The sequence below is a fragment of the Leptinotarsa decemlineata genome, unplaced genomic scaffold (genome assembly GCF_025532065.1).
Source record: "Leptinotarsa decemlineata unplaced genomic scaffold, Ldec_3_MD MMD2_tig00000010_RagTag_RagTag, whole genome shotgun sequence".
NCBI lineage: Eukaryota > Metazoa > Arthropoda > Insecta > Coleoptera > Chrysomelidae > Leptinotarsa > Leptinotarsa decemlineata.
This window is the reverse complement of record NW_027412538.1, coordinates 2702930-2726579: the sequence shown is the minus strand read 5'-3', so window position 1 is coordinate 2726579 and position 23650 is coordinate 2702930. Positions and strand designations below refer to the sequence as shown.

At 35.6% G+C, this 23650-nt stretch overlaps 1 protein-coding gene across 2 annotated transcripts in view; it reads left to right on the top strand.

Annotated features, from left to right (window-relative positions):
* The window catches only part of LOC111511679 (uncharacterized), a 295428-nt gene that overhangs the window by 25605 nt on the left and 246173 nt on the right, over nucleotides 1-23650 (top strand). For both annotated transcript variants that reach the window (XM_074171265.1, XM_074171266.1), the window contains exons 2-3: nucleotides 19802-20030; nucleotides 22831-23073. In XM_074171265.1, coding sequence (XP_074027366.1) covers nucleotides 19883-20030; nucleotides 22831-23073 — 391 coding nt within the window. In that variant the 5' untranslated portion in view covers nucleotides 19802-19882. The remainder of the gene's footprint in view (nucleotides 1-19801; nucleotides 20031-22830; nucleotides 23074-23650) is intronic.

The following is a 23650-nucleotide window of genomic DNA, read 5'->3' as shown; positions in this document are numbered from 1 at the left end:
CTCAGTACACCACGAACTTCACTGTTTAAGAACTCTTTCTTTTGGAGAACTGAGTTTATGTGGAATAAACTTCTTGAGAACGTTTTTCCAAATAGATTTAATCTTCAGCTATTCAAATCCAATGAGAATAACAATTTTCGCATAGGCTCCGCTCTGAGAGCGCCTCAAGGATTTTCCTGTAGTGCTTGTGCTATGTCCTTAAAAGAAGGAAAACATTCATTTAGAAAAACGTTATCAGAAAGTTTATTCCACATAAACGCCGTTCTCCAAATGAAAGAGATCTTAAACAGTCAAGTTCGAGGTGTACTGAGTTGAGCCTCGATAATGTTTTGACGTACTTCTGCAATATAGAAGTTTTTTCCGAGATGAAAATTATCTACTGGAAACCCTGTTTTGAATATGAAACAAAAATTCTAGTGGAGATAATCATCTTTTCTCTACTCAAACAGTCCAAATTAATATATACACAGTTATACATTTATACAGTGCATTTCTTTAATGTCCCCCCCTTTTACTTTAAGAACGAGTCAACTCAAAAAATTGAAATTAGAGATAATGAAATTAATGCATGAATACCATATTTTGAAGTGAAATTGACAGATGAAATTTTCAAGATGACGACTGGGGAAAAAAAATTAAATGAAAAGGGGGATCTTGTGATATATTATTTCGAAGTTCCTGATGGAAACTTCACAACCCCAGAATATGAAGTCAATATCTTCACCTACTACAAAATGGCGGAACATTTAATAATGTCCTGAAGACAAACACATTAATATCGTTATTTCTAGAAATATTTGTTTTTATCTGTCATATGGCAATTCCAACAACCCGATAAGGTTACTTAGGTTGTTTTTTGTTTATGAAAACGTTAAAAAATGTCAGTACGACAGTGAAGATCATTGTTCAGTTAGAATATTCTCATTTTAGTTCTCGTCCATTGGAAGAAAAAATTAAAGCGATTTTTATTTACGGTGCGACGCGTAACTTTCACGAGACCGAAAGAATTTTCAATGAACGTTTTCCGAATCGTCCTATCTGTAGAAAATATATATTTGAGGGAACTTATATCCAAATTTACAACTTCCGGTAGTGTACATAATAGAAAGCCCCCAGGTAGTCCGTCCATTCCGGAAGAACAGCAAGTGCAAATAATTGGTGGGATGGTAGTAAATCCTGAACAGTCTACTTATTCCGTCGCGAATGTTCGTGAGGTGGCTTCTTCTATTGTGTGGAGACTTCTGAAGAGGAATAGATATCATCCATACGAAATTAAAATGGTTCACCAATTAACTGAAGATGACCCTGATCGAAGAACAGAATTCTGCGAAATCATGACGGAAACCATTGCAAGGCATCCTACCTATCTCCACAATATTTGTTTTAGTGACGAATGTACATTTTTTTCAAATGGCAATGTTCGCAGACAAAATTGCCGTTATTGGAGTGACACCAACCCTCACGTTTTCCGGGAAACACATACCCAATATTCAGAATAAATTAACGTTTGGGCAGGAATATTGGGAAACCATATTGTAGGACCTCTATTTATTGATGAGAATTCAACAGGAAAACTGTATTTGAATATGCTGGAAACTACTGTTGACCCTCTCATCACTGCAACCATTGAAGCGAATCCTAATGAATTCGATATGGATATTGTATTCCAACAAGATGGAGCACCACCACATTACTCCAGACAAGTAAGAAACTATTTGGATACTACTTTTCCCGGTCGTTGGATTGGCCGTCGGGGTCCTACAGAATAGCCAGCCCGCTCGCCAGATTTGACACCATTGGACTTTTTTATGGGGCCATTTAAAGCAAAAAGGTGTACGAAACTAAACCTGCTCCAATATTGGATATACGGTAGAGAATAATAAATATTTATAGAGATATTGACGTTAGTATGTTCGAAAATGTTCGGCGTGAGATATCGCATAGGCTGTTCATTTATGTCAAGAAGTTCAAGGCACCCATTGTGAGCATCTTCTGAACTGACCTCAAGCTTATTACCTCATATTATGTAGTTAAATGTCAATGTGTTCAAGCAATTATTAAAAGTTCAGCCATTTTGTAGTAGTTGAAGATATTGACATTATATTATAGAGTTGTGAAGCATTTGTCAGGAGCTTCGAAAAGATATGTCACAAGACCCCCCTTTCCATTTAATTTTTTCCCAGGTGGCGCCATCGAAATATGACCATGTTTTTCTCAGAGCTTTTTGTTTTTGTTTTACTAATTACGATAATATCCTATTTTTATGTGAACAGTTCATTTTTAACAACTGCTGTTTAATTTTGCAGTTCATTTTCATACTTTTCTTTGATCAGTAACGATTTTTACATACTAAAAGTATTGTGTAATTACACTTCATTCGAGATAAATTAGATTTTTCCAATAATCAACAACCATCACCGGCAACCAATTACTGAGATGTCAAAGAGCAGCCCGCGGCCTGCTGCGATTTCAAAGTGTATTTTGTCGCCATTCGCCATTTTTCAACAATTTGTTTTGCAACGTCATATCTTTCTACGAAGGATTAATTGAGTCAGAATTAGATTGATCAGAGAAAAATATTTACCTTTGTTTTTGCTTTATTTTGTTAGTTGCGCAGCTTCAATAGTGCGAGAGTTTCCTTTTTTTCACTTTCATGTTTCATTCGGCCTTCTCTCATACTTTTTTGATCGATTTCGATTGAAATATAAATATCGGATGAGGAAATGTCAATTCAACATTCGTTACAACACTCGAATTTTTTTTAAAGGGCAAAACACAAGTACTACAGAATAATTCTTAAGGCGCTCCAAGAGCGATGCCTGTGCAAAAGTAGCGATTCACATTGGATTGGATTTGAATTGCTGGAGACTAAATCCATTTGAAAAAACACTCACGGGAAGTTTAATCCACATGAACGCAGTTCTCCAGATGAAAGAGTTCTTAAACAGTGAAGTTCGAGGTGTACTAATTTGAACCTCAAAACGATGAGCAGCCACAGTCCGTCGCACACATCTGATATGGACCGCTCTTGGTGGAATCAAATGTGCCAGGGTATGTTTGGGGAATGAGCTCCATACATGAGAACATACATGATCGGAGCCTTACAAAACATTAAAAATTGCTGAGGTGTGTACAATTTTCTGGTTCAGGATAGTGTTCCAAGCTTTCGAGAAGCAGCCTTTGCAATTACAGCAACACGATTGTGCCAAGACATACTGGTATCCATTTCAACCCACCAACAAACTCTTCGAAGCAGAAAGCGGAATTGTCTGTCCTAACATCATTATATTCGGTTCGGAGACATTAATTTTTTTTGGAGAAAACCGATGCCTAGGTTTTGAGGCATTGAATTGAACCTGGTTAGTTTCAACCCAATTCGAAATCACTTTTAGATCCTCATTGAGATATGCAACCTCCTGCTGCCGGTGAAGATGTGCATCCGCAGCCGATGTTCTGGAATTCAAATGGAATGACGAGACAAGTGTGTTGTCGTCAGCAAAGCAATATATTGGATTCTTTGTTTTTTCAATAGGTCGTTGATATACAATAAAAAGATGGTTGGAGACAATATGGATCCCTGGGGAACACCAGCGTTGATGGTAAAAGTATTCGAGAGATATCCATCGACGGCCAGTTGCAGGGAACGTTCTTTCAGGAAGCTGAAGAGCCATACACAAAAATGGTCTGACAAGTCATAGCAACGAAGTTTGGCCAGCAAACCCTCATGCCACGCACGGTCAAAGGCTTTAGAAATATCAAGCGCAACAGCTCTTGATTCTCCATGTTTCTGTTATTCAAAATATGGGTGACATACGATAGAAGGAAGCCTGTCGCCTTTATTTCCGAAAGCCATATTGATGATCGCTCAAGATGTTGAAGCCTCTCAAATGTCTAAAGATATGGTGCTTTACAGCTTTCTCCATGATTTTTATATCTCTGATAGCAAAGCGACTGGTCTATAGTTATTTGGAAGATTTTTCTTGCCCTTTTTGGGAATAGGCCCAACGCGAGCAATCTTCCAACAAGAAAGAAAATCCGTTTTTTTGTAAGACAGGTTGAAAAGTCTGCAAAATACTGGTGCGAGTTCATTTGCGCATTTTTTAAGTACGATGACGGGCACTTCATCAGGCATAAATTGTAGTGAAAATCGCATTTGATGAGTAACCGACCTCATTAATTTCAATAATTTATATTTCTGTTCAGTGTGTGCCCATGACAATTGGAAATAAATTCATTCAAGCACTTTTTCATTCCTGAATCGCTTGAAATAAATCAAACAGTATTGAAATACAATATAACAGTGAAAACCGCTACCAAATTGATCGAGCCGTTTTCGAAGATAGAACACAGCAGACAAACATTCTGAAAATCATTGTTTTTGGTTCTATTCGTTGGTATTTCGTTGATAAAGACCACCAAGAATAATTTTTTTCGAATATATTCCGTCTGTGCCAAAAATAAGGTGAATTTTAATTTTTCTCAAAAAATATTTATTTATTCGTCAATTTTTTTTGTAACCTTCATAGTTATTCTCCTCAAAAATAACACACTTGTGCCAGCGTTTATTCCAATCCTTGAAACAGTTCCGATATGCATTTTTTGGTATGTCCTTGAGCTCTTTCAGCGATTCAGTTTTTATCTCCTCGATCGTCGCTAAACGCCGTTCTTGGGAACAGGAGAAAGTCACAGGGGGACAAATCTGGTGAATACGGTTACTTTAAGAAGATTATGGTGTCGTTTCTGGTCAAAAATTACGAACAAGCAATGATAAGTGAGCAGGTAAATTATCGTGATAGCCATGAATTGATTTTCTATAATACCGTACTTTTTCTCTGTTTTACTTCTCGCAAGTGACGCATAACTTCAAGATAATACTCCTTTTTGACTGTGCGATCATGTGGCAAGAACTCCTTATGCACTACGCCACGATAATCGAAGAAAACAGTGAGCAGAACCTTGATCATTGATCGAACTTGGCTGATAAGCCTATATCCACAGAAACTTCTCTAAAAGTGATTGGACGATTCACATCTTCTCGACCTTCAATGGAAAGCTTGTACCACTTGTAAACATTTTTCTGACTCGAAGTACAATCACCGTATAACACTGTCAACATTTCAAGTGTATTATATTATTATGTAATGATAATATGTATTTATTCACTTTCTTAAGTTTGTTTACAGTAAATATACATGTACATATAGAATTGAACAGTGAACAATACATTTTACGAGGAAAAATGATCTGCTGTGTGTAAGGAATGAAAATACTGAATCTGACATTGAATGAGATTCATGCATTAAGTACTAAGATATGAATTTAAAATAGCTACATTTGAACAGAATATAAATAAATAAAACCAATTGATCTATGGGAATTAGTACTAGATATAGATAAGAATATAAGCTCAAACTGGACACATTTGAACAGAATATGAAGAATTAAAAATAAACTAATGTATTGAATGGGTGAAGTTTGAAATGGACACATTTGAACAAAATAAAAATAAATTAAACAATCAATAGATATAGAGATTTAAATCATAAGGATTCCACACTACAAACAAATTATTACACAATATATATCCACAATCGTGGAAGTAAGTATTTATTTTTATATTTGTCTATGTATCTCTGCTCGTGGTATATTCTTGACAAATAATTTAATCTTTGTCATACAATTTTTGAGATTTGAATCGCATCTTGAATTTTCAGGAAGAAAACTGTAGAGTTTTGGTCCCAAATACCGGTAGGATTTCTGCCCAACTGATTTGAGCATTAATGGTATGATGATACTATGATTCCGACGTATACCATATTTATGGTGATAAGTAGTTAATTTTTTTTTGTTATCATGCTTTACAGCAGTAACATTTATAAAAATAGCTGCCTGGGATCAAATATTCTAGATTCTGAATAAAGTAGATGGCTAGGGTAGTTGTAACCTTTCCGTAGGATATATCTGATAAATCTCTTATGCATAACCTCAAGAGAATGTAGATGAGTTTTCGACACTCCACCCCAACCATATCTCAGATGGGGCTTTACTGAACTCTTATATAACATAATTTTCTGTTTTTGATTGAGTATGTTTGCTTTCCGTTTGAATTTGTAAAGTATGCAACGTAATTTTTTAACTATGTGGTCTATGTGCTGGTTCCATATGAGATTGCTGTTTGAAATTATTCCAAGATATTTCATTTTCTTTGTGGGTTTGATGACTTCCGTATTGAAGATTTTGATGTCATATTCTGGTAGAGAGTTGTCATGAATACTGGATGTTACGTACTTAAAAGGTTTTCTCAAAGTTAATAGATAAGAGCCTGTGGTCGAACCACGATTTGATTTAATGAAGGCTATGTTCCAATTTATGTTTCAAATTAAACCAGTTTTCGTCTTCGCAAAACAACACAGTATCATCGGCGAAACTCAGAATTTCCATATCGTCCAGAAGATTCAGTGAGATAGAGTGGTCGACGGTGTCGAAAGCTTTCCTAAGGTCTATGAAAACAGCAATAGAGGGTTTCGATTCATCCAAACATTAATACATTTGCTGGGTTAGTTTTTTTGTTGGGTCTTGGGTGGACATATTCTCTCTGAAGCCGTGTTGTGATTTTGACAACTGGTGTGTTTCAAGAAACATATTCAATCTCTTTTGAATAACCTTCTCGAAAACTTTAGCAAGACTAGTTGTAAGTGAGATTGGTCTATATTTTGCTACATGGGTTTTTTCTCCACTTTTATATATGTGTAAGTGATTTCGATATACAATCAGACGCAAGTTTCAGATATTCTGCTTGGATATCATCTTAGCCAGGAGATCTTTCATTTTTGAGTTGTGTTATAATATATTTTATCTCGTTTTCACTTGTAGGTTGCAGAAAAACGGAGTGGTTACATATACTCTTCCTTTCGGAATAGTCTGGATTTATATTTATTTTTCGCACCAAATTTCCACCTACAGAAATGAAATAATTGTTGAAACTATTTGTTATTTCAACCGGGTGCTTGACAAGTTTGTTATTTTTGTTTTTATCAAGTTAATAGGTGTAGGATCTTGGTCGGTTAATATTTCATTAACAATTTCCCACATTTTTTTGAATCATTACCCCTATTTTCAATACAATTCCTATAGTATTCATTTTTTGTTTCCCTAATGAGCTTATTGAATATTTTCTTATGAGCCTGTTATTCTTCATGTGAAACGATATCATTTGGATTTTTTCTGAGTTTTCGATACATGCTATTTTTTTTGTTTACAGAATTGATCAAGCATCCAGGTATCCATTTATTTCTTTTCTTTGTTTGCTGTTCAGTTTGATGTACCTCGAACATTCTTCTAAATTAGTTTTCATGATATCTATGGACTCGTTTACTCCAAGATCAAGATTGTTGCAATATAAAATACCACTCCAGTCAGCACCCACCATTTTAACTCCGAACTTTTTTTCATCTACTTTCCTATAGTACTTTGAGCACCCAATTCCATTTTTTACACATTTTATGCAAACTCCTCAATTTTCACGATAGTAGAAAATCACCGAACACGCAAATATACCCAGCCCGCGAAATCTGAAGATTTACCGTATTTTTTGAACAGTCCTCTTATTTATCGTTTATATTGGGAAATGCCCTCATAAATTCCTTAAATTGTTTACATCGCCTTTTTCAATATGGACAATGAATATATTATGAAGTTGGGATTCACAAAAACTTGTAGAGGCGAGCTTGAATGCCCAATTAGCAGAACTAACTTTCACATCAAACTACCCCTTTCTTATTAGTTCAGAATCGAGTTGTTCCTTGTTTGAAACTTATTGCCTTCATCACGTTAGATAACGCAATTGTATCTGACAGAGGAAAGACAATGGCAGTCAAATTGCTCGAAATTGCCTCTTCCGACAGGCCTTGAATGGACTGGTCTCCGAAGCAGGAAGTGCAAGAGAAATAAAGCTCCTGCTATATTGGGATCTCGCTACCTGCAATCCATCTTGTTTTTCAATTTACCTGAAGTGATTGATTTTTTATTGGTGGCATCGAAACAAGATAAGCTTTCTTGAAGTTACACGTGAGTCATTTTTTATCTATCGATTTATTTACGATAAATGATTTCTCATGCAGAAAATGCGTTAAATTGTGCGGGATGTGAATCTCCCTCTAATAAACATAACAAAAAAATATTTTAATCGAAAGAGGTATATTTTTAGGAGAGGTAAATTTCTGAGAAAGAAAGGTTTTGGCTTTCAACTTGTTATAAAAAAATCTGTTAATCTGTTAATCAGCTGTCTCCCCCATACGAACGACAACTCTCAGAACTTGAGAAACTTTTTGGGAAAGAAAGTTTTTGGCTTTCTACTACTGCATCTTGATAAAAAAAAGATGAGGGAATCTTCCAAAGAAAGGAAGGAAGTAATCAATTTGAAAATAAGTAACTCAATACATAGATGTGTAGATCATACAAAGAAGTAACTTTCAGACACAAACTGAAAGAAAGTCCTTCTAAAACAGCTACTTTCATATAATTCTTTCGAAACAAATACTTCTATATGAACACTGAATTATATAGAAGATACTTTTCTCAACTCAGTTTGTATTTCAAACATTCGTTGTGGAATAAAAATCAGATATCATTCACATGAGTTCTACTTTGAATGAATGGTAACAAATTACACTTACATGGAACACTGTCATCCTCACTGTTATACATCGATGCTTCGTCTTAAGACACTTGCCCCAAGGCTCTTCAGTACCAAATTGGATAACATTATAGAAAATACACACAATTCATTTATGAATTACGATTTTGAATGTCACGGAATAAGCTTGATCTGCTTATTTCATCGATGACATCGTTATGACATTCATTCAATTCAAATTGAGAAACTTGTGCGAGCTAAGGACTAACGAGCTCTTAACTTTCAACGTGTGACTCCTAACACGGTTGCAGAATCATCCCAGCTTCAGCCAGATGAATTATCTTGAGAAAAATATCTGGTCGAGGGGGGAATCGAACCCACGGCCTTCTGATCGTGAGTCGGGCGCACTACCACCGCGGCCAATCCCACAAATGAGGGAAACTTCCAGAGAAAGGAAGAAAGAATTCAATTTAAAAAAGTAACTCCATACAAAGATGCTTAGATCGTGCAAAAGAGTACATTTCAGAAACAAACTGGAAGAAAAAGCTTTATCGAAACAGCTACTCTCATATAAATATTGTATTACACGAAAAGACATTTGTATTTCACACATTCGTTATGGAATTGAATCAGATTCCTTTCACAGGATTCCTACATAATATATTGAATGGAAGAGGTAAAATTTCACTCACATGGAACTCTCGTCATCACCAATGATAGACATCCGATATTCTGCTGTAAGACATCTGAATTATCAGCTCTTCAGTACCAGATATGGATAACATTAAAAGAAAAAACACACAATTCTTTCATAACATCACGACTTCATGTCAAGGAATGAGTTTGATCAACTCATGTCAACGATGACATCAAAATTACATTCATTCGGTTATTTGACATGCCAAAGGAATCTTGTTTGAATTGGAAGGGGTATGTTTTCAGAAGAGGTTAGTTTTTTCGAAAGGAAAGGTTTTTGCTCAGCAATCCATTTCACAAAGTAATTTTACACAAAGGTGTGTAAATCATGCGAAGAAGAAACTTTCAGACACAAACTGGAAGAAAAAGCCTTCACGAAACAGCTACTTTCATATAAACATTGAATTACACGAATGAAAAATGCTTTCAAATCAAATGCTTTCATATGAACACTGAATTATACAAAAAACACTTTCCTCTTTTCAGTTTGAATTGCACGTATTCGTTATGGAATTGAATCAGATATCATCCACAGGATTCCTACACAATATATTGAATGAAAGAGGTAATATTTCACTCAAATTGAACACTTTCATCCTCACTGGTAGATATCCGATGTTTTGCCATAAGACACCTGCATTATTAGCTTTTCAGTACTAGATATGGATAACATTAAGAGAAAAAACACACAATTCTTTCAAAACATCATAGCTTCATGTCAAAGAATGAGTTTGATATACTCATGTCATCGAAAACATCGTAATGACATTTATTCGCTTATTTGATTAAATCCCAGCCAAAGGAATCTAATTTAAACAGAAAGGGATATATTTTTGGAAAGAGTAGTTTTTTGGGAAAGAAAAGTTTTGGCTTATCGTTCAATTTCACAAAAGTAATTCTATATAAAGATGTCCAAATCATGCAAAGAAGTAACTTTCAGAGACAAACTGAAACTGAAAGCCTTCATGAAACAGCTAGTTTCATATAAACATTCAATTACAGGAAAGAAAAATAATTTCAAAACAAATACTTTTATATGAACACTGAAATATACAAAGAACACTTTCCTCTATTCAGCTTGTATTCCACACATTCGTTATGAAATTGAATCGGATATCATTCACAGGATTCTTACAGATTATATTGAATGAAAGAGGTAAAATTTCACTTTAATGGAACACTGTCATCCTCACTGGTAGATATCCGATGTTTCGCCGTAAGACACTCGCCTCATCAGCTCTTCAATATCAAATTTGAATAACATCATATAAAAAAACACACAATTCGTTCATAAAATTACGAATTTATGTTACGGAATCAGCTTGATCTACTCATGTTAGGATATGTTTCTGGGGAAATTCTTTTGCAAAAACTCCTGCTTTTCTATCTATGAGTTCTGAAATGAACAAGTTCTCACATGACCCCCCTTTCCATTTGAAAAAATTGGTAGCACCGACTCGTAAACAAGTGATGCAACAGTATTACCTTTCCTTTCCATTACTGAAAATGATAACTTGTAAGGAAAATTTTGTCCGGCCCAAATATATCTAGCTTTTGTTGCAGTTACTACACCTGTGGGCTAGGTGAGGTTATAGTTTATATTATGCTTCACTGAACATTTTACTACGAATCTATTGTGAAAATCTGTTGGGTCTGACCTCAGGGTCAGATTTTTTATGCTAAAGTGAGAAATTGAAGTAATTTTGGGATCACTACTGCTTTGCAGTAACAACAGCCGCTGTTGATGATTTGTATAGCACTTTTTAGTTCAAAACAGCGTTTGCGTAGCAATCAATTCTATTTGGTTACTGTTAGGTTAGGTCAATTTAGGTCCAAAGTGAGTGGGTCTATTCGACCTTCCACCGCAACCCGCAAATAAACCCAGCTTCTCAACGAAGCCAATAACTGTGTAAGGTGAGTGGTCTTTCAGGTCAGATGGTGAACGTACGGCTCTGCCAAACTCTAAAAACCTGATTCGTTCCCTAGCGGGGCAGGCACAAAGTATATGCTCTGCTGTTTCATCGTTAATGAGGTAGGTAGGTCTGAAGTGAGTGGGTCTATTCGACCCTCCACCGCAACCCATAAGGGTTTATTGTGGTTCTCACCTATTCACACTCGGCCAAATAAACCCAGCTTCTTGACGAAGCCGATTAGTTTGTATGGTGAGTGGTCTTTCAGGTCAGACGGTGAGAGTACGGATCTGTCGAACACAAAGAATCTGATTCGGTCCCCAGCGGGGCAGCCACAAAGTATATGCTCTGCAGTTTCATCATTTTCCAGACAGGCGACACATACTGTCTTCCGACAGTCCAAGTCTCTGCATGTGATGATTCAAATGACAGTGACCTGTGAGAAGGCCTGTTAGACATCGTAGTTCATCCAACAACTGTTTGGAATCAAGCTTCGAAGGGTGAATAAACGCCTTGGAATGAGCCAATCCTGGAAGATTCCGCCAGAAGTCCATACCTTTTCTAGCCATCCAGGTGTTAAGTGTTTGTTTGGCAAAGCCCAAAGCGATGCCAATGACAGGTTCTGGTCCAGTGAAGCCGTTTGCAGCACCCTCCTTTGTAAGAGAGTCAGCAACTTCATTGTCTTCCAGGCCAGTATGGCCAGGAATCCAGACAGAGTCTTTTTTTGGCAGTTTGCTACCAATTTAGACGCTGCTCGGTGGGAGCCAAGAGCTTCCAACGCCGCGCGCCGCTTGACTGTCCGAGAATATTTTTATTAACTTGTGAGTGGGGTTGGATTTATCCAATCTCTCCGCACACAATTGAATAGAACCAGAACCGGAAGGTGTTTTTGATCCATCTGTGAACCAAGAACTATCTGCTCTTAATATTACCTTCTCCCCGTTAATGAGGTAGTCGGATAGTCAAGGTGCAAGATTTCCACTTGATACGCGCGACAATTTTCCCATATGAGGGTTTTTGTACGTCAGCTACACCTGACGAAGCCTCAGATTCAACCGTGCAGGGCTTTTTCGCCTCTGGTTTTGGAGAAGAGTTTGTTCCCCCACCTGAGACAAATTCTGCGTACGCCACTCAAGAATTTGGTGCAAGGCAGTTTCATAAGGTACTCCGCTCTTGAGGAGACGACTCAGTTGTTTCCTTGCTGCACAACCAAACCTTTTTTTAGGTTCAGTTATTGGATCAGGAGATGGAGAGTTGAGAAGCTCTCGCTCCTGATCTAAATTTACAGGGAGGTCAGTTGGAGTCGTAAGCTCGACATCAATCTCCTCTGTAGACTCAGCATCAGAAAGAATTTTTAAGTTTACTCTGTCCATAAAAGTACCACGAGTAGCTAGGGAAAGAAGGTCAATCACGGCAGAGCCCCACATTACCGTGACCAGGCGATGGTACGACGAGAGGGCGCCCGGTATCTCGAAGGTTGCGTAGAGACAGCTGATAGGCTCAGTGTCATTCATCCTCTCGGCACGGATACACACACCTTAGGATTAAGCCATCGTTGGGATGCCATTCAGTTAGGGAATCACCACAAGTGACTCTGTCATTCCTGTATCCAGCGGGGCTACGTGGAAGCAAGCATCCGATGGTCGGTTTGCTCAACCCCCATATCCCAAGCCAATGCACTCGCCAAAAACAGCATGAACAGTGATTCAGGCAGTGAAAGATGAACAGGTACAGCCAACCCGCCTTGGTTACTGTTGCTCTAGCTAGAATTTCTTCTAGATTTTCATCACTAAGTATTATAAAATCCCTCCTCCGCGTCTCTCTGTATTACTGAACACGGTTAAGATCAAAGGTTTTAATATTTTTTTGTGAGTTGGTTAACATATGACGATACTCTGGCATTGAAAAAGAAAGTAATCGAAGTAGTCTGTGTTTCATTTCAGGAAGATTGTTTTCCTTTTTTGAGTAAAGGGCTAACTCAAGTGGGAGAAAATATCCTTCTTATGAACTAGGTTGAGGATCTTCAAAACACTGGTGCAAGCTCGTTAGTAGAATCTTCGTTGATGTCGAGTTGTTTTAGAATCCGTTGAATTGAACGCTATCACAAGTTTTTTGAGTTTTATTGTTAGATTTCTAACTTGGTTAGCGAAACGCGCACCAAAATACAGTATTTTGTTTTGATGTGCAATTAGTATCCTCAATAGATTCGTTTCACGCCAGAGGTTGCAATTTTATCTATCAAGTCTCTCATGTTCTTTACTTTCGAATATTCACAATAATCTTTCGTTGTTAGTCGGACGGTAGCCGGTTCGATGTGGGTGCTTTGTTCACTCACTCAAATCGGCCACCATGTTGGTCGGTGGTTCAAGCCCCAGTCTGAACGATCGATTTTCACTTGATATTATCCAATCCGTGTTAGGAATCACACGTTAGAAGGTGAGACCCCGTTAGTCCTTGGCTCGCACAAGTTTCGACTTCTGAGGGTTGTCGTTCGCAGGGGTGCGACAGCTGGTTAACGGAAAAATATATTTCAAACAGATTTTATTGATAAAACTTAGGAACCGTATGCTGAATAGTAAGACCTTGTTAATCGTCAGCTCGCATGGGTTTCAACTTTTGAGAGTTGTTGTTCGAAGGAGGTGAAAGATCTGATTAACGGAAAAGATATTTCAACAGATTTAAACAGATTCTCAAGATATTATCGAAACAAATTTTTTTCGCTACTGTCCGTAGGCGAAATTTTTAGAGGCGGCAGCTCCCTTGTAACTTTAGAATATCATATTGAAGAATAATCAACGTGTAAATAAATATTTATACTATCATAACTCATCAGAAATAATGGAAGATATCAGAAGAAAATTATACATTTTCAAAATCATAACATTCAAAACAAGCATTCAGAAGTTTGAATATAATGAAATGAATGTAATCCATTCATTTATTCTCATGAGATTTGTTCTCGTCAGCAAATTATATGAATTCACCAAACCAAGAGAGATTGAAAGGAAAAAAGTAATTACTAATTAATTTGAATAGAAGCCAAAAGAAGTTTTCATATTTTTATATTCCATTTTGAATTGGTGAGACTTTAATTAAAATTATGATGAATAACAACTTTTCAGTTTCGAGTGGAAGTTAGCTTACAACAACAATGAACTTAGTGGTAGAGAATGTGCAAATTTCAGTGAAATGAAATTGATAATCCTGAAGAAAGGTTGGTTGGGTAACAGGATGAGTTTTTTTTTGAGAAAACATTGTTTCTTTGCCGACGTTTCGAATTTCGTGTGGGTGTTCTTTCGACATGAAACAAATGTTTGTTTCATGTTGTTTTGTGTTGGTGTCGTCTCGGAAATTTGGTTGTTGTAATATTTTTTATTTTTTTTTTCATTATGTATCTAATATGTTTGATGGTTTTTAAAATAGTAATATTATCAACAGGATGAAACTACTATTTGAACTCTGAAGAAGAATTTGATTATACTAGTTAACTTAAATTTATAATGTTAATAATGTTTACGGTACCGGATAACCATATATATTATAGTTGTTATTTCCAACCATGAAGAGAAATCTTCCAGAGTCACATTACCCCTTTCAGACGAAACAATTTCTCCCCAACTCAATTTCAGTAATTCAGGAAGTTTAGTGAGTAGTTTTTTGATTAATTGAGGATTCTGCAGATGTCCCGTGGATTCTAGGGTTTTCATAATAGATATCATGTTATTTACTTCTGTTGAGAAAAGTATTAACTTTTCCAAATTGTTATCCCTGATGGAAGGCATACCTTTTATTTTCGTGATGATAGTTTCAATAATAAATTCTGGTCTGCCAAATCTTCTTTGTAGAGTATAGGTTACTAAGTCCACATTATCAGCAGTCAGTAACATTCCAGCAACCAAGGACTTTGCTTCACCTTTGAGATGTCGTTGTAGTTTCAAAATGATGTCTTCGTTTCAATAACCGCAGTATTTTCTTAAATTAGTAAGTTGGTTATGAAATAGCGGCCATTCCTGGGGATTTCCGTCAAAATATGGAAAGTTCTTTTCCATCAGCTGTCTCTTCTGGAACTTATCTGTTTCAACTGGATTACTTATACATGGAGTAGCTTGAGTAACGTTTCTTAAAACATTAGTGATAGTTTCACAGAGTAATTGTATATCTTTGTTATTATTGGAGTCATCAGTTTCCGGAACAATAAGAGTGTCTGTTTGACCTAATCCATCTGGAATGTCATTTATCCATTTTACTACTTCCTCGTGTTTTGATATTTCACTCAGGTTTGTTCGTGGATCTTCATGAAAGTTGGTTTCATCAATACTTTTTAACTCTGCATTTTGAAGGTCTTCTTGCATTTTTAGAAGCCGTAAATTGTTCTCTATATGCCGTTTTTTCTCTTCGCCTGCTCTCTTGTTGTAATTCTTGTCTTTGTTTTTCCATTTCAATTGCATTTTTCTTTCTCTCCAAACTTGCAATACTATGCTTGGATTTGTTTGTTGGTCATGGTAGAACGTATCTCCGTAGATTTAGTCGATTTCTTGGAGACCTTGTCACTTTCTATCACAACTTGATTAGGGTCAGATATTTCAATATTTTCCCTGGATTTTGAAGACTCAGCTGTTAGTATTTTTTCAGATGTGCTTATGAGGGGATTAATTACTGCTGTTGTTACACCAAATCTGAGCGGAACACTGAATCTCTGTGGCCAAATATAATCTGTTGATAGGCTTCTATTCAAACCAGCGGTGCGTCTTTGGCTCAATTTTCGTTCTTCCTCCATTTCGCGATCACGTCGCGTCACCAATGTTATTTCGTATCAAACTTTCGTGCCAAAATAATATCCACTTTTCGTCAGGACAATTATTTTATTGACAATGGTGTTATTGAAAAAAAAAGAGTTTTGAATGCAATTTGACATTGTCAATAAAATAATTGTCCTGACGAAAAGTGGATATTATTTTGGCACGAAAGTTTGATACGAAATAACAATAGTAGAATATGAAATAATGAAAATGATGGATGAAATACATTAATGTACAAAAAATACATACGTTTCTGTTCAATTCTCCATTACAAATACTATTGATCCATATATTAAAAAAAATAAAATACTGTGTGGAAGGTGGGATGAATAACTAGGCAGAACCCAAGGAAACATTTTTGTTTTATAACAATTCTCAGGGTTCCGTGTAGCCGAAATCGACAACAGCTTCAATGAAGATAACCTGTGGTAGAAGTCCATTATAGGTATCTCAAAGTGGAGTGCAGTAGATTTGCGAAAAATAAAAACTCTGTGTCGTCCCCACAATTTATTATCATTCTCAGATATTAGAACGGTAAAACCATCAATCAGTATATGTTTCGAACCTATATAGGTTCATCATCAGCTAATTATTTAAAATCATGGAGAAGAAAATAGTTTATAATGGAGAAAAGAAAATTCTCTGTGCAACCTTGAATTGAAGGCTGCTAATTCATGACTGTCTGGATGGAAAGAATCGCTTGGGATGGTGATGTCTGTATAGCTAGGTTTACTGGAAACGAACTCAAATTTATTCTGATTGTGTGTAATGGCCAGGTCTAAGGAATTTATCTGTTTCTCTATCTCTGTTTCGAGTGGGAACTGAATGTTGCTATTGAGATTGTTCATGAATGTCATAAATTGGTTCAGCTGTCGTGTAGTACCTCTGAAACAGGCGAGAATATCGTCTACATATCTGCACCAAAAATGAATATGTTTTTTACCCAGCTGAACCAATTTATGACATTCATGAACAATCCAATAGCAACATTCAGTTCACACTCGAAACAGAGATAGAGAAATAGATAAATTTCTTACACCTGGCCATTACACACAGTCAGAATTAATTTGAATTCAATGTTTTCAGCCTATCTATACAGACATCACCATCCCAAGCGATTCTTCCCATCCAGACAGTCATAAATTAGCAGCCTACAATTGAATGTTGCACAGAGAATTCTCACTGCCTTTGTCTGCAGACAATCTAGCTATGGAAATTGATATAACTACACAGCCGACAAAGCCGGAAATAACCAGAAATCAAGAAATGGGTAACGCTAACATATTTTAGAAAAAGAACAGAAATAATCGCAGGTTTCTTCAGAAAAAAAAGTGGAAGTAGCATTCAGACCACATGCCAAGTTATGTCATTTCCTTTTCAATGCCAAAGATAAGGTCGACAAGTTGAAAAAATCTGGAATTTATAGGCTTAAGGGTCCGGAGTGTGCTCGAAATTTCCACGAAACTGCAGTAACGTTAATTACAAATAAAAGTTGTAAAAAACATAAGAAATTTTCATTTCTCTTTTCATCATGATTTTCTACCACGTAGTAACGGCTACATCCATCAATTTATCAAAAATTAATAGTTGAGAACTTCATACTTGTACAAAAAAAAACGAAATAATAGAGTTAAAGCAGAAAGTTTCTTTGTTGGGAACATCGGTAAGTACAAACTAATAGTTTGACACGATAAGTTACTTCGTACAATCAAATTTCTTCTCAGAGAAAAATTTTATGTTTATCAGTAACTTGTCGTATTTAATAATTTTTCTATCGAACAAATAATTAGGATTTTCATAGGATACTTGTCAGAACTACTTCAATATCTATCGAAAAAAATTGAGAAATATAGCAGTTTGCAGAAAACTGTGAAATAGCTGATTCTGAAGACGGATAGAGATTTAGGTTACTGAAACGTCAAGATAGGTGTCAATATCAATATCAATATATGCTTTATTGTCGGAAGACTAGTATCTTGTCGACAAAGTCTTGTAAAAAAATGAAATGCATGTCATGAAACATAAAAAAAATACAATACGTTTCATAAAATATAAAAAATACAAACATCGTTATTTCATAAATGAAACATTAAGAAGACAGGTGAGTTTAGGTGAACATTGGAAAATCAAGTAGAATTTACAGATTATCATTGTAGAATTCATGGATCGAAAATGAGCTTTTTTGATTTAAAGATCTGAAACTGTTCTTCGGCACTTTTTGATATCTGTGCTATTTTTCAGAATGGTAGGAAGGTGATTATATATCTACTTCAATCTGTTTAAAATCTGTTTTGCCGTATTATATACTTTAATACTTTCATCAATCAGAGAACACTGAGGCAAAGCGAATTTTGGTATAGGTAAGTAAAGCATATGGTTCTGTCTGGTGTTGAGACAATTTGTTCGGGGAGTGTACATACTAGTTGTATTTTTATGAATTAAGCATACTGTTTTCAGTATGTAGAAACAGGTGACAGTTAATATTTTGCAGCTGATGAATGAAGGCTTGCAGTGATCTCTCGGCTTAGACTTTGTAAGGTATCTCAAAGACCTCTTCTGAAGCACAAATATCGTATTCTGTAACTGTAAATTACAATGGCCCCAGAAAGGTATTCCATAGCAAATATAAGATTCGATCAACGCAAAGTAAGCAATTCTAACTTTAGTGTAACCTAGTTCATTTGATATTACTCATAACATTTACTAGATACTTTTTTACTCAAATGGGATAAATGTTTTTTAAAATTTAAGTCATTGTTTATGTGATCTCTTGAAATTCTCAGCTTTTTCCAATAGGCAAAATCATTGAACGATAAATTATTGAAAAGCAGAATATTTTTCTTCGAGAAAAATGCAGGGTGTCCAATGCGTATGTTAATATATTCAAGTGACGTATCCCTGAAGAAAATTTAAGGAAAAATTTCTATATAAACTTGTGTCCGGAAATGGTTCTTTTCGGAGATACAAGGTGTTGTTCGTTTTTTAAAAATACCTTTTGCAAAAAATAAGTTGTTTGCACAAAATTTTATACCCAGGGTTTCTTTGACGTGAGAAATTATAATTTCATGTTAATTTGCATGTAACATCTAGAGGGCGCTGTGTACTGTCATTATTTATTGCCCTAACTTTTTGGACAGAGAACTTTTAGTACCGTTCATGAAAAAACCTAATTTCCACACCTTTTCCAAGTAAAAAAGGTACACCATATTTTGAAAAAGTTCAACAATCAGAAAGAACTGCACACTTGTATGAAGTTTTTCATTATAATTAATTATACTTTTCAGTTCGTGGAAGGTGGAGAAAAATTCGATGAAAAGCAGTTCATGTTTCATAAGTAAACCTATTGTTCTTTCTTATTGAGTTATTCAGTTGGTGTTTTGCCATATTTTTATGTAGAACATTAGATTTTCCAACACCAAACCGTTATTTCAACACCTTGACACATGTTTCGATCATCAAGTGATCATCTTTGAGAGGAATATCAAACAGTTTGGTCTTCCTCTTGAAGATGATACTTGGCGATCGAAACACGTGTCGAGGTGTTAAAGTTGACGTTTGGTATTGGGAAAAACTCCAGTAATATATATTACTACACCAAAGGTTCCAAATAGTGCATCACAAGTACAAAATTAGATTTCCCGTTGTCAACGGACATAAAAATTGGTATTTATGTGGAGAGTGTTGTTTCATACTGAAGTGACGGTATACTTATGACTGAACATTGCTTTTATAACGATAATGATTGTTAGATTTTGTTTCAGACACTCTCCTGAGCTAACTTCGAAAATGTGACATATCAGAGAAACCCATATCATCTAGATATCTTCAACAACTCCCGAAAAATGAAAGTCAACAATGGGCTCGGCAACTTCTCGCGTAGCAGCTCGACTCGATCAGCGAAGAAAAACACCGTCCTGCCAAAGTCTTCGTACTCCACTCCATCTTCTTGTACAACTCCTCGAAGCCCGTCTCTCAATTACCATACCAGAGGTAATTTAATGCGATAAGCAGATGATTGATGTGCAATGTTTCACCCAAGAGAATATGTAGACATAGAAAATACTTTGGGAATTGTTTCGAGAATATCAAAACAACACCATTATCTGGAAAAATTGAATACTGTTTTTTTAAATTTATTGTCACATCTTCTTTCAAAAAAACTTTTCTGGACGCGAAGATAATGATATATTCACATATCCAGTTGGAAACGAAAGTTCTTGAACATTCAAAGTTTCTCCTATAAATTTATGGAATCACAGTGGATACAGTGGATAATATTTCTTCCTTAAGTGAACGGAGCTGTACTTCGTAATATTAGGAAATTAGAATACTTCAACAAAATATAAATTTACGAATAATAATAATGATGTTCGATTGACAAGTAACTGGTCATGCAAACGTTGGCATTACACTCACGAGTCTCAGGAACTCAAAGTAGTTTCTGAGCACTGTATATGAGAGAAAATATTAAAAAAATACACATAAAACTTTACATTTAAGTTTATACAGGGTGTTTCAAATTCGATCCTCACCATTGGGATCTCGGAAACTATAAGCGATACGGAGATGGTTAAATTGGGGCAAAGTTGCTAAAAAACTAAAAAACCGAAATTTCGGAAAATGGTTTTTATTTTTTTCTGGCTTTTTTTTCGAAGTATTCGAAAATGAATTGCCTTTTGACATTGTCACTTTTTTCTGCTACATAATGGTGTTTTCAGATTTGATATCCGACGTTTCGTCTTCCGGCCACCATCATCAACTTAATTTTTTCTTATGGGCGATACATTGTATTCTTTCTGTTTCGAATAGAACCAGATTTTTTCAATGATGTATAATAAATTATAATTTTTTTTCGAAAAATGGGAGATATTGAAAAAATAATTCTCATCAACATAGGCTTTGACTTTGATGTTCCTAAATTTGACTTTTAATTTGTTACACTCAAAGACATTTTGTTATTGTACAAGTTATTGAAGTTTTGGCAAAACATGGCTTTCACAAATTTATTACAAATAGTGTTAGGACATCGGAAATGTATTTAAACTTTTATCCCGAAAGACGACAACCACATCGAACTATGTTCAATCTCATCGAGTTTGGTTCATTTGAAAAGCCGAGGAAAAAACACGTAGACAGAATGGACCATGAAACTAAAGAAAATTTGATAATCGAGGTATGTATGAGGTAAGTTAAACACTGTGTCTTTATCAATAAAAATTATTAATTTGCAGATAAACATGAACCCGGGGAAATTTACACTTTGAATTTCCTTCGAAATAAATATTTGACATACAAGTGCTTGGAGGCATCTCAAAAAAGCGGTTTAAAATGTTACAAAATACACATATCTCAAAAATTGCATCCAGGTAATCCCAAATGGCGTTTAGAATTTTGTTATTGACTAATAAGAAGACCTGATTGACCTGGAAAATGTAATTTGGACAGATGAAATCACTTTCACGAGTTGTGGAATATTCAACCGCAATAAGTTACATATTTGGAGCATAAACAATCCCAGACTGTTCCGAGAAATTCGACCACAAGTACGATTAAGTGTTAACGTGTAAGCAGGAATTTAGAAAGTTAGAATTTTGGGTCTTCATTCATATGACGGAATTATGAATGGAGAAAACTATCACCAGTTTTAAACGTTTATTTTCGAAGACTATTTGGATGATCTACCTTTGAATAACTATAAAAAAATCAACATGATGGTGCTCCACCGCATATTACCAGACGAGTATCTAATTACCTGTCTGAAATGTTTGGTGATAAATGGATGGGAAATATAATGAGCCAGTGAGGTGGCCAGCAAGGTCTCCAGACTTGAGTGTTATGAATACACTCTTATGGGGTACACTGAAAAATAGAGTTTATGGTCATAGGGAATATCAAAATATTGAGGACCTCCAACACAGCATTGTTAGAGAGTTCGGAAGATTGAGGAGGGCACAGTTGCGTTATCATGAACAAGGCTAGCATTTTGACCATTTGCTGTGATTTACTTTTGTCTTCACATTTTAATTGATTATTGTTATTTGTTCAAAATTCTATTTTCATTGAAAAGGACACAATGTCTAACTTATCTCATACACATCCATTTATCAAATTTTCATTGTTGATTTTGTCTCCATATTTTTCTTTGGCTTTGCAAACGAACCAAACTTGGTGTAATAAATTTGTATCATATCTCTTTTTTCTTCATTCGTGAAAGCCATTTTCTGCCAAAAATTCAATGACTCATACAATAACAAAATGTCATGGAGTGTAACAAATTGAAAGTCCAATTCAGAAACATCAAAGTCAAAGTCTATCAATATGAATGGGAAAAAATTAAAAAGTTTCAAAGAATCTCATACTCACTAATTCTGGTTGTTGAAAACAACTTCATTTCGCACTGAAAATTACCTCAACACATTACGGTCTGGATAACCATCTTGAACCCTTTCAAAGGGCTATTTTCCAATCTAATCATACCTAAAAGCTCCAGATGTTTTTTGTCCGAGGTCCAAGTCATGGACCTGTATGAATATAAAATACCATTTCATGTCAACTCATTCAGTGTCGCCAAACTATATGACTCCATCATGGAAAAAACTTGATAGTAAGCCATTGCCATAAACACTTTTAAGTGGAAATGATTTGAGATATAGTTTCTTCTCTACGGTCTGCCTGCTACTTGGTAGGATCAGTTGAGCATTTTCTTTGTGAATCATCACCTTGAATGTTTGAGTGTACCAAGAACTGGATAAAATAATGGCCATGTTTTGAATAAATGTTATTTTTACAGACCTTGCTAGTGATCAAAATAAATCGCCAATGGATCCGAAATCTCCAAATTACGCAAGTCCAAAAATTGGACCACGATCGCCAAAAGTATCGCTGATCAGTCCTAGCCGCAGTCCCAACCACCCGGAAAGGGCAATATTCAATTTCTGTCAAACTGAGGCAAGAGCTACTCCAGCAAAATCTCCGAGGTCTCCTAGATCTCCGAGCAAGTTCAATTATGATGACGACTGTAGAGATGTTGCTGGTGAGTTGAAGTATATCAATGGCTAAACCACTATGAGCCTTTTTCCCATTTCTTTTTCCATTATTGTCAAAGAGTTTTGAGATATGAGTAAAATAATCAAATTACTGATTCGTAATATATCGCTACTTATATATCTTCTATACCCGTGTTAGGAATCACACGTTGAAACGTAAGACCTCGTTTGTCCTTAGCTCGCACAAGATCCGACTTTTGAAAGTTGTCTTTCGTAGCGGGGCGACAGCTGATGAACGGAAAAACAGAAACAGATACCATTAACAGGACAGGGAGTTGGATACAAACAACACTTAATTTTTTTACTCAAAGATGGCGAAATTGTGAAATTCATTTCTGGAAATTATTTGGGTTCACTTAATAAGAAGAATTTTCGACTTATTCTGTACCGGATTCAATATCTGAAATAGGGTTACGTTTGTGGGGTTCGGAAGAGAATGGTACATTTATTGGTCAACCTCTTTATTGAGAATAACTCACGAAAAAAAAACCGTCTCAACTAATTTAACAAGTAACAAAAGTACGAAAAACTTCAAATTTCACGTTTGATATTTTCAAATTATCA